This window comes from Chinchilla lanigera, unplaced genomic scaffold, assembly GCF_000276665.1.
Source record: "Chinchilla lanigera isolate Chin_1 unplaced genomic scaffold, ChiLan1.0 scaffold00044, whole genome shotgun sequence".
NCBI lineage: Eukaryota > Metazoa > Chordata > Mammalia > Rodentia > Chinchillidae > Chinchilla > Chinchilla lanigera.
The window spans coordinates 6,570,888-6,582,265 of record NW_004955445.1 but is presented as its reverse complement, the minus strand read 5'-3'; the positions used below and the strand labels follow the sequence as shown (position 1 = coordinate 6,582,265).

The 11,378-nt window shown below is 51.7% G+C and overlaps 1 protein-coding gene across 3 annotated transcripts in view; it reads right to left on the bottom strand.

Moving 5' to 3' along the window:
• LOC102017282 (zinc finger protein 64 homolog, isoforms 3 and 4) overlaps positions 1 to 10,909 on the bottom strand; it is a 20,639-nt gene extending 9,730 nt beyond the window's left edge. Inside the window, exons 1-3 of one of the 3 annotated variants that reach the window (XM_005392289.2) lie at positions 10,712 to 10,909; positions 2,373 to 2,522; positions 1,707 to 1,769 (exon numbers count right to left, since the gene is read on the bottom strand). In XM_005392289.2, coding sequence (XP_005392346.1) covers positions 1,707 to 1,769; positions 2,373 to 2,522; positions 10,712 to 10,817 — 319 coding nt within the window. In that variant the 5' untranslated portion in view covers positions 10,818 to 10,909. The other 2 variants (XM_013518327.1, XM_013518328.1) reach the window with 2 other exon arrangements.
• Positions 10,910 to 11,378: the final 469 nt, after the last annotated feature.

Genomic DNA, 11,378 nt, shown 5'->3' with positions numbered 1-11,378 from the left:
TGCCTGGCAAGTACAAGGGAGTTGGATTTCCGGTTGAAAAAAAAAAAAAAAAAAAAAAAAAAAATCAAACTACTTTCCGTTCATTAGTGAAGAGACACCAAGAACTACAGTAGGTACCTTTCACCCAGGGACGCAGCCTAAGCTTACATCCACTAGAGGAGCAAGCTGTGTACCTGACACTTGCCTCTCTGACTGGTGATCAAGGCCTTCCCTATACTTCCGGTGATCCCAGCATGCTTTGCATTATGTCAGTAAAACACCAGTAATCCATCCATGGCCATTCTCTCTAGGTGAACTTTGGCTCTCTGAACACTTCCGGGTTTGTGGTGGAAGCTACTTTGTGCATTGTAGGATTTAGGCAGCACCTCTAGTCTCTACCCACTAGATGGCAGCAGCATAGCCCCAGTTGAGAATGACCACACAAGCTACCCTCAGGACAGTTACCCACTAGAAGTGGCTTACTTTAAGTGGTCATATTGGAAGAACCTTCTTGTCTCCCCTCCTAATGGCTCCTAAAATCCTCATGCTCTTCCTGACAGCCGTGTCTGTGGAGCTAAGGATCAAACATTGCATTGAGAGAAGGAAATGATCAACCCTCCCCAGGCAAAATTAGTTCTTCCTTCTGATTTCTCTAGGACTGTGGCCCTTTCTGGCAGAGACTACTAGTTGTCCAAAAAGCTCTCTCCCCTCAGCAGTGGGGCTCTACAGGGGGAACTGGCATGTGACTTCACTTCCGGAAACCATTCCCAGCCCTCCTCAACACCTTGTGTGACCTCAGTTACCTTCTGCAATATTTCATCAGGACACCAGGATGCTGATCCTGGGCCATGGCCTAAGGGAGGGACACTGTGGGCTCCCCAGGCCTCGCCTCTGCTTCCCAGTGATGAAGACATTCAGAGAGCTGGGCCAGCTGCCTTGGACCCAGGGGAGCTGTGCGTTAGAATGGCCATGCTTGGCACCCAAAGGGTGACTTTCATCTTTGTCTTTATCACCATCTTCCTCCTCCTCTCCTTTTTCTCCCTGTTCTTCTCCTTCTTTTTTGCATTATGAAGGAATTGGACTCGGGGCTTTGGTACTGAGCACCACCCCCCTTTTTGAAATAGGTCTTGCTAAGTTAACTAAGTTGCCTGGGCTGGGCTTGAACTTGGAATACACCTGCCTCAGTCTCCCAGAGTTGTGGGATTACAGATGTGGACCACCACACCCAGCTGATAACTTGCTTCTTAAAGTGGACTTGAAAAATAAAATAAGCCTGGTTATGTTTAAGCCACTCAACTTGGATTCTATACAAGCAAACACACCGGCACCCTTCCTCATATAGGCATGTACAGGGTGTATACTCTAGACGAAGGATTGGCAGTGCTTTTGTAAAGGGCCAGAGAGAACTATTTCAAGCTCCTTGCACCATGCAGCCCCTGCAGCAGCTCAACTCCACCGCTGAGGCTGGAGTCTGCAGACCTCTGCTTTGGGCCATGGTATTCCTCTCTTGCCTTTGGTGCATCTTATCTTTCTACCCTGAAAAGGCACCTGTAAGCAGGGATCTCACCACCTGCCCTGAGGTTCCTGCCCATATTTTCTCAGTCTCTTCCTCTTGTCCCCTCTGCGTCCTGTTCCCAGCCCATCTAAGCCAGGAGGCAGGGATCATCTCTGAATCACTGCTGTCTACCTAGCCCTGAACTTACACCCGTTCCCCTACCACCACTTACCCGTGTGGATTCGAAGATGACGGTCCAGGTCTTTCATGCCGTGAACGGTTTTGAACTGGCAACCTAGCAGAGAGGAAAGAAGATACAGCTCATAAAATGGACTCAGTCCCTGGCTTATCATGGTTTAATCTGTGATTTTTTTTGTTTGACTTTATGGCAGTGTGGCAGTGCTCCCGTACACCCGTTCTGTGTTCACTTTCGGTATGCTACTCAGTAAATTCCATGGGATTCTACATTTTCTTATAAAGCAGGCTTTGTGTTCGCTGATGGTGCCTGGCTGTAGTCTAAGTTAAGTGGTCTGAGCTTGTTCAGTGCAGGCTGGGCTAAGTAGGGGAGGGTGATGGCTTAGGAGCATTAAATGCATTTTTAATTTAGGATATTTTCAACTTAAAGGGGTTTGAACAAGATGTGATGCCTTAAGTCAAAGAGCAAACGAACCTCAGAGAGGAAGCTACTACGGGCCTGAGGTTCTGGGAGTCACACGCCGAGCTGCGGGTGCTCAGGATGACAAGAGCCTCAGTGAGAGGGAGCAGCTGCGGATTCTCACCCACGTGACCTCTGAGAGCCGCGCGGAGCTGCCGTGAGAACCACACAGCCTGAACTGCACAGCCAGGTCCGCACTGGGCACCGAAAAGGGGGCTTGGCGCGTCGGCCTTCGCTTTTTACCTGGGTAGCAACAGTTGAACGTCCTCTCTCCGAGGGTAGCCGTGTGTTCCCTCGACTCTGAGGGAAGAGCCATGGTAGGGGCCTTCTGGGGGTCACCGCCTTCCGTGCAGAGGCCGCGTGGTTTCGGTACATTGTTACCGAGCTCGGAAGCTGAAATTGAGGTATGAGATTTCTTATTTATTTTTTTTCAAGTATAACCACCATGCTAAGTCCAACAAGACGGTAAGTTTGCACTTATTTCACCGTCTATCAACAGCTCTTTAAAAATATTTTTTTAAAACGGACCAGGCAGCTGGGTTCAGTGATGCACACCTATAATCCAAGCGACTGGGAGGGAGGCTGAGACAGGAAGATCACAAATTTAAGCCCAGTCTGGGTTACTGAGCCTGTGTCTTAAAATAATAAAAAAAAAGGGCTAGGTTCTGGGTTTAATCTTCAGTAGTGTCCCCCCCCCCCACCCCAAGAAAGAAAGATAAAAGAAGCCAGCAATGGTGGCACATGCCTGAATTCCCCACTACTTGGGAGGCTGAGGCAAGAGGATCTTGAGTTTGATTGCAGACTGGGCTACATAGTGAGACTCTACTCCTGGGTTCAGTCCCCCATATTGCAAACCCATGTACATTCTAGCTAATCTTGCAAAAGTCCTCTTCCTTTAACAACCAATTTCCTAAAAATAACAAGAGACAAGAGGGTCTCAGTAATGCCACAGAGATACAGCTGGCATAATTCCAGTGAAAAACCACTGGTGTGAGATGAAGACCTAGTTTTGAAAAACCATATCCAAGTCATCACAAATGAATACTTTTATAAATGTAATAAATGCAAATCCCAAGAATGAAGACAAAATAAAAGTGTGAATGTTATTATCAGATACAATAGAAAAGTGGACCTCCTGGTGCCAGCGCTGATAGTGCCCAGCCCTGAGGGTTTCTCACTGTCTGATGCCTGGCCCACTTCCACCCCCATCCTTCTTTAAATCCCTAGGTATGGAATACTGCCATTCCTAAAATAGTGGCGCATTATAACCCTAAAAAATTTCACTGAAGGATCCTTTGCACTTTATCTCTCTGTCACAATCCCAGAAAGGCTGCAAGGAATAAAACCCATCATTAGTCACTTTCTGAGGGCAGGATTACTGATCTGTACCAACTCCCACTCACACTAGCCCTATCCTGCCAGTAACAAACCAAGCAACCAACCAACCTACCTACAGCCAGCCAACCTACCAACCAACCAACCTACCAACCTACCTACAACCAGCCAGTCTACCAACCAACCAACCTACCTACCAACCTACCTACCAACCTACAACCAACCAATCAACTTACCTACCAACCAACCTACCTACCAACCTACCTACCAACCAACCTACCTACCAACCAACCTACCTACCTACCTACCCACCTACCTACCTACCAACCTACCTACCTACCAACCTACCAACCAACTTGCCTACCGGCCAACCTACTACCAACCAACCTACTAACTAACCTACCTACCAACCAATCTGCCTACCAACCAACCTACCTACCAACCAACCTACCTACTAACCAACCTAGCTACCAACCAACCTAGCTACCAACCGACCTACCTACCAACCGACCAACCTACCAACTGACCAACCTACCTACCAACCAACTTACCAACCTACCTACCAACCGACCAACCTACCTACCGACCAACCTATCAACCTACCAACCAACCTACCTACCAACCAACCTACCTACCAACCAAGCTACCTACCAACCAACCTACCAACCAATCAACCTACCCACCAACCAACCAAAGTACTTACCGACCAACCTACCAACCTATCTAACTACCAATCTGATGGTTTTTTGTGTCTGGGTCAAGACCCACAACAAATTAACTCAACAGTTAGCCCCATCCATCCAGTGGCCTCAAATCCTTACAGCCTTCTCTTCCAAATTCCTCCTGACACTACTTACTTTTTGGTTCATGGCCTTGAAGTACCCCTTGGACCTGCCAGCCCCAAATCTTTTCACATTCACTTGGATGGCACAGACTCTCAGAGCTCACCCACTCCTTCCCAGGTCTCTCCTCTCCTCTCCAGTCCAGCTGGGGCTTTCAGACAAGGGTTCTGACCTTCGTTACACTTCTGAGATGCACTTACAGGAGTCACTGGCACTTCTTGCTTTTTGCGTGGATTAAAGATAAGGAGTTACTCTCCATCCTGGGGTCACCTAGGAGTTCAGGTTCTATCCTGGGAATCTGTATTCCCAGGCTTTCTGGGCTTCCTGGAAACTCCAGTGAGGTCCTGTCTCAAGTTTCTTCTTCTGCCTCTTTTCTGAGGAGGACAAGCTCCCCCATGGCCCCAGCCAGCCTTAGCCTGCCCCCCTAAGGAACTGGGACCAACTAGACTCCACCATCTGTCATCATGATCCTTTCTGTAAGCAGGAGAGAAAATGAGGAACAGTCCTGTATGTCCAGCTTTCTTCTGTCTCCAGAGGCCCCTGCTCTTTTCCGTTCTGAATGGAACCCGAGCCTTTTTTTCCATCTGCAGTACAGTAGGTACCCTCACCTCCCTCAGACTTCTTACAAGATGACACAACCTTTGCCCCCTCAGACCATGTTAGCGTCCCAACAAGGGCCGACAGGGGCGGCCCACTTACCCGGCTTCTGGGCCCTCCTCGCTTCAGTCTGACTGAAACACACACCAGGACCATGCAGTGCCAAGGCTGGGGTGAGCACCTGGATGTGCCCTCCACTGGAAGATCCTTCCCAATCTCCAACCCCTCCTTGTTTGCCTCTGCTTCTACCTCTACCTGCCACCAGATCCCTCCCCCAACACCACTGTTCTTCAGCATCTCCAGTCAGTGCCTTCAACCTAAACCTAGAAGCTCCTCCTACTGCTGACCACACCCAGCCCACACCGCCCCTCGCTGCCACGGCATTTGGATATGCTACATCCATGTGGGGTGCAAAGCAAAACAATGAATGACCCAGTCCATGGGCCTTTTACCCCATTTCCCACTGTGATGATTTTGTCCCATGCTTGTCTTGCATGACTGGCCTGCTTTGGTTCTGCGAGAAACAAACCAACCAACCCATTTATCTATGGGCCCCAGTCCTCTTTCTAGTCCTCCGGGAGCCTCCCTGTCCTTTCTTGGATACTCCCTTCTCTGGCATCTCTGTTCTTCATAGGGATAGCGGCTCTCTTTTTACCTTGTTTATTAATCTGTTTCAAAGATTTCTCATCCACAGAATTACAGCCAGTTCTCAGGTGGTCCAGGCAGGCGCTTACGCCACTGAGCTAAATCCCCGGCATTGGGTGGTCCAAAGACGATATCAAGACCATCCTTCTCAAGACGAGGTGACAACCTTCCCATTGTCCCCCATCAGCAGGAAGCAGTCAAAGATAAAACAGTACCCTTTCTCCTTATCTTACCATAGAGCCCAGAATGAAGGAATCGGACCAGCACCTTGAGACCAAGGCGACATTCAGAAACACCCCTTAGCTTTCAAGCACCTAAAGCTTTAATGTCTTTGAAATGTAAAGCCACCTGCCCATTGGTCAGAGCTCCCACAGCCTGCTCGCTAGATGGCCAATTATGTTCTGTCCTCCAGTTCTCCCCTGGACAGCGCACAGGTTGCGGCTGCCTGCTTGAAGGACAACCACACCAGCCTGGTTCCAACTCCCTTCTCAGCCCTCCCCTCTTAACCCTAGAAAACCCCTGAGTGTGTAAGTCACGGGCTGCCTGGTCCTCATACCAGTGGTCCCTCTCGGGTTTTAATCCCAATAAAACCTGTCCTTGGCTATGGAGCTCCAAGCCTTTCTTTTTTCCCTAACAGTATGAGATGTGTATTATGGTTCAAAATAATCCAGGACAAGAGATGAATTGGCGTGCATGAGAAACAGATTGTCCACCAGCCATTAACTGATGAAGCGAAGCAGGGGGTCCATGGGAGTTCATGGTGTCATCCTCTCGCCTCTAGTATGCCTTGGCCGTACCATGTGAGACCACCATTCGTACAGACAAAAATGGTCAAGTAACTTCACGTGGCTCGATTTACTACGCAGACTAAAATTTCTGTAACAAACACTGAGTGCTCCTAAAGGACTCCAAGGTGATTATCTCCAAATAGATGCAAGTCCAAGCGAGGGGAAAAAATCCAGAAGTGTTGTCAATGCCAGATCTTGCAGTGGGGGAGGACTGACACCAAAGATAGTGACTAGCTTGCGAATTATAGGCCAAGGCATAGGACTTATTTTGTGGCCCTAAATGATAATAAATAGTGGATTCTACCTTTAATGGGAGGCTTGTGGAGATGAAGTAATCCTACCCCTAAAAACCAAAAAGCACAGTGAAGATTTCAGCCCTAGGCAGAGGGTCTGCTTAGCTGTGTAACTAGAGGCAAGTCACTTAACCTTTCTGAGCTCTGATGTACTCATATCATGAGATACCATATACGCCTCAGAGACATGGGGTTAAGACATGAAAAATGTAAGTTTGGAAGCTGGGTTGAGCACATGCTCACAGTCACTTGGTTTGAGATGCTGAAGTGAACAGAACTGCAGCTGCCACTTCCAAGCGGCGGTGGTACCCGAAGCCACCAAAACAGGTCGGAATGAGTGATTGACACCACGGGCTCTCAAATGGGTGTCATTTTGCTCCCAGGGGACATCTGGCAATGCCCGAGTTGTTTCAATTCTCTTGACCCTGCAAGCACACATATGTGCAATAGTGGGTAGAGGGTGGGGGTGATGCTAAACACCCTGCAATGTTTAGGACTGTCCCCAAACGTCAACAGTGCTGAGGCTGGAAAAACTGCACTAATCTCATTGCAGTGGTTTTTGCAAGTGCAGATGTGACACCCCTTTGTCAGGGCCACTTCAGTCCTGGGTATCTCCCGGGCCTTACCCCAGACCCAGACTTGGCAGTGAGGTTGGCAGGAGTTGAGAAAATGCCAGGAGTCTGCATTTTAAAGATACACCTGGGTGATTCTGTCGTGCTACCCTACGCCCTTGCTCCCCAAAGGGACATCCTCAGAGCAACAGCACCAAGGAGGAGCTGGATAGAAATACAGAGTCTCAGGCCCCACCCCAGACCTACAGAATCAGTCTGTGTCAGCACAACATCCCCAGCTGATCCCAGTACACAGAGCTCTGAGCGCCCCAGAAGTGTGAGACAAAAGAACTCAACGATAGCATCACCCCCACCCTCTACCCACTATTAGCATTTTCACGTTTCTGATCGAACTACTAGTTATGCATGTTTATCCCCGAACGGTGTGCTTGGTGCAGAGTTTGGAGCCCTTTTAAATAAAGGCACGAAGAGTCAAATTGGCTACAATGGATGGAGCAAGTTTTAAGCAAGAGATGAAGAAGGGGTGTGGGGAGATCTTCTGTCATCCTGAGGGTTTTTAGAGCTTTTATGCAGCAAGCATGCAGCTGGGGACCCTTTGGAAGGCAGCTAGGTGGGTGCTCAGGGGATAGAAGATGAAATAACAACTTTTCCATTTCAATACATTTCTGCAAACTACCCATAAAAAAAAAAAAAAAAAAACCAGCTCATGGCCAGTTTTTCTCACACGTAAGTGTGCGCTAGAATCACTACAACACGGGGGGGGGGGGTTCGGGTTCCATCTCTAGGGTTCCTGATTGAAGGTCTATGATAGAATTGCTAATTTTATTTCTAATAAATTCCCTGCTGCTGCCACTGCCTAGGGATCACTCTGAGGATTTCTGCTCGCTGAGAAAGCAAGAAACTGGCTCAAAGATGCTCAAGGTTGCAGGGCTAGATGTTTCCATCAGATGAGAATTCACACTTAACCCTGTCTGTGGCCCACAGCTCTGCCTGCCGGCTCTACTGACATTGCTTAGTACAAACAAAACCCCCGCGCTACTTAGTAATTCACATATTAAAGGTGAAAACATTAAACTCTTCAGTGTTTTTAATTCCGCAGAAGTCAAGTCAGACTGAAAACTGAAACATAAATGAAGTGTGGCATAGCTTAGCGGACTAGGGAACCGACTGCGGAGCCAGCAAGTAAGTTACAAGTCCCAGTTCTATCCCTGAGTAGCTGTGTGGTCGTTGGTAGGTTACTCAGCTTTCCCCCTTCCTCAATTCTCACATCTGTGAAACGGACATTATGGCTCCTAGGTCCCAGGCCCACAGGAAAATTACATTTGTTAGTACAGGTCAGAGAAACTTGTGCGAAAGTCAGCACTAGATACACATATTCCTTTCCTTCCCTGGTGCTCACATGAGATAGCGGTTATCAGGCAGAGAACTGCAAGATTCCTACAAAACTGCAAAGAGGTAAGAGGCTCAGGTGGGTTGAGCATCCCGGTAGAGTGTCTTATGAGGACGTGAAAGAGGCCTGCAGAAAGACTTCTTCAGCTTTAGACATCTAGGAACCCAAGGTCTTTCCTGGGGAGAGACCTTGGGTCTGGAGGCCGAAGCAGCCAGGTGTGACAGACACCAGGTTACTGTCCATGGCAAGCTGTTGGTGCTGCCCGTAGGTGTTTCCTGCTTCTCTGCTATGCTACTACTGGGGGTCATGGGAGGTCTATCAGTTTAATCTTTCCCCGCTGTATTTTCCTCCCCAGACTCCTTGAACTGCAAGGCTACTGGCAAATGAAGAAGGGCTCAACCTTCATAGAGAACGAGGCAGGGCCCTAGTTCGGGGTCACAGACCCGAGATGCAGGGTGCCTCCATGGGGACACTGCTTCCCTCATGGGGCGGGTGCAGCACAACAGGTCCCGCAGGAGGGGACCTCGAGCCTCCAGTCCACACAGCCTTTCTGCCGGCCCCCACAACGCCTCCTACAGCTTCAGGGGGCTTCTGGAAGTGCTGTCTGCAGGAATTAACTCTGAAGCCATCCCCGGGTTACTCAGCAATTCCCCTCTCTAATCGCTTCCCCGAGGGGGTCAGCCTCCCTAACCTCCCAGCTCCCACTCAACGCAGACAGAGTACAAGCCCCTAGGGTCCCAACCCACCTGAATTCATTCTAGGCCTCGCACGCAGCGGCCGACGCGGTACTTTGCTTATGGCAGGCTTTATTTTCACTTTTAAAAATACCAGCTATTATTTTAGAAGAGCCTACATGAGCCTCGGAGAGGCGTGGTCTTTAAAGTCCTGGGACAGCTGGTCCGGGAGGGGAGCAAGAGGGCGCTCCGAGGCGCGGGACCCCAAAGACACCCCAACCTTGCCGCGCCGGGAAAACGCGGGGGAGAAGAGGGGAAGGTCCAGTTAGAAGTCCCCAGCACCCCGTGCTGAGGAGAAAGGGCAGGCAGAGAAGAGAAAACCCACGGCGGCTTAAGCAGCGCCTTAGAAGTGCAGATTCTCCAGCCCCGCCCCCGAGATTCCAATGGGGGGCGTGTGCCCGAGGGGACTGAGGAATGCGGCTATTTAGAAAGGCTCCTCTCCCTCGGGCTCTTCTCAAGCCGAGGATCCCCCAACCTCAGCTGGGTCGGGATAGGGACGGCCCCGGGGGCTTAGGGTAGCGGGCTGTTCCTGCCACGTCCCACCCTGGTGTCCACGTGGCAGCCAGGGTGAGCCCACTCACTGCCCTGGACCCCCCGGCCTGATGGCGCCCATGTTTCTCAGACTAAGATGCGGAATCTTTACGGGGGCTCAGGGGCTCCCCCACGAGGTCTTGGACCTCCCAGACCTTCTCAGGCTTCAGCCTGGCTGGCGCTCCCGGCTCCGACCCGACTGCTCTTCCCTGCATCCGCGGGGTCCCCTGGAAGGTGCCCTCGGTGAGCCCTTCCCGGGACAATACATTAGAGATGCTCCCCAGCCCCTGCACAGTACCTCAGCCATCCCGATTTCCGCGTTTTTCTGGCACCCATCTCGAGCACATTTTACGTTGTGCCAGTTTACCGCGTGTGCGGACTCTCTCGTCCTCGCGGGATCGCGAGCTCCAGCACCGGACTTTTCTCCTTGTCCATTGCCCCGTCCCCGCGCGGCCATCAGAGGCAGGCTGGGCACCCGGTGGGAACGGAGGCTTTTCCAGATACGGTCCCCACTCAAGGCCAGGTCGCCCAGGGCGCGGGTCCCAGAACGTCCACCTTCCAGGGGGGCAGCCTCAACAGTGCCGAGCAGGATTCGGGTGCCCGAGCGCCCCGAGCACAGCCTCCGCGGGGGTCTCAGCATCCTCCCTGCGCGATCTCGGCGCGGGGGAGGGGCCCGGTCCGGCGGAGGCGTAATTTACGAGGGTGTAATTCGCAAGGCTCCCCCTGCGCGCGGGGGTCCGGGCCCCAGAACTGGAGGAGCTGGAAGCTGCGCCCCGGGTTCCAAGCCCCCTGCGCAGGCTTCGTACCCACGCCGGCCCGGGCAACCTGGTTCGAGCTGAGCGCAGCGCTACTCACCCGGCTTCCCCGCCACCTGCGGGGCCCCCTCCGCGCTCTCCCGGCGCGCGGGCTGCGGCTCCCCCGAGCGGAGGTGCTGGGGTTTGGTCTGCTTGCGCCGCGACATGGCGAGAGGACCAGGCTCCCGGCGGGGCCCTACGAGTGGCCTACTTCACACAGCGGATTCCCGGAGTTCGGAAATTACCGCCGCCCGCAGCCCCCCCCAAAGACCGGAACGCGCATGTCCCGGCAATTCTGCTCTTCAACCAAGCGAGGCGATTTATCAACAGCCCTGACGGCCGATTGGCCTGGAGCCAAGACCTCAGGGGTCCGGGGGACCCCGGGTCCGAGCCCCGGCAGCCCGCGCCCCCGGAGAACTCGTTAGAAATGCGGACTCTCGGGCTGCACCCCACACCCGTGGAATCAGAATCTGCATTTTAACGAGATCCCCAGGTGATCCGCGCGCACATTAAAGTTGGAGAAACCGTGTCTGCATTTTAACGAGATCCCCAGGTGATTCGTTTGCCCATTAAAATTTCACAAGCACAGCTCTCGTCCAACTTTAATGTGCGCACGAGTCACTGGGGATCTCGTTAAAATGCAGATTCTGCCTCGGTGGGGCTCGGAGGAGGCCCGAGCTTCTGTATTTCTAACGAGCTCCCCCGGGTGACGCTCTGGTCGCAGCGCT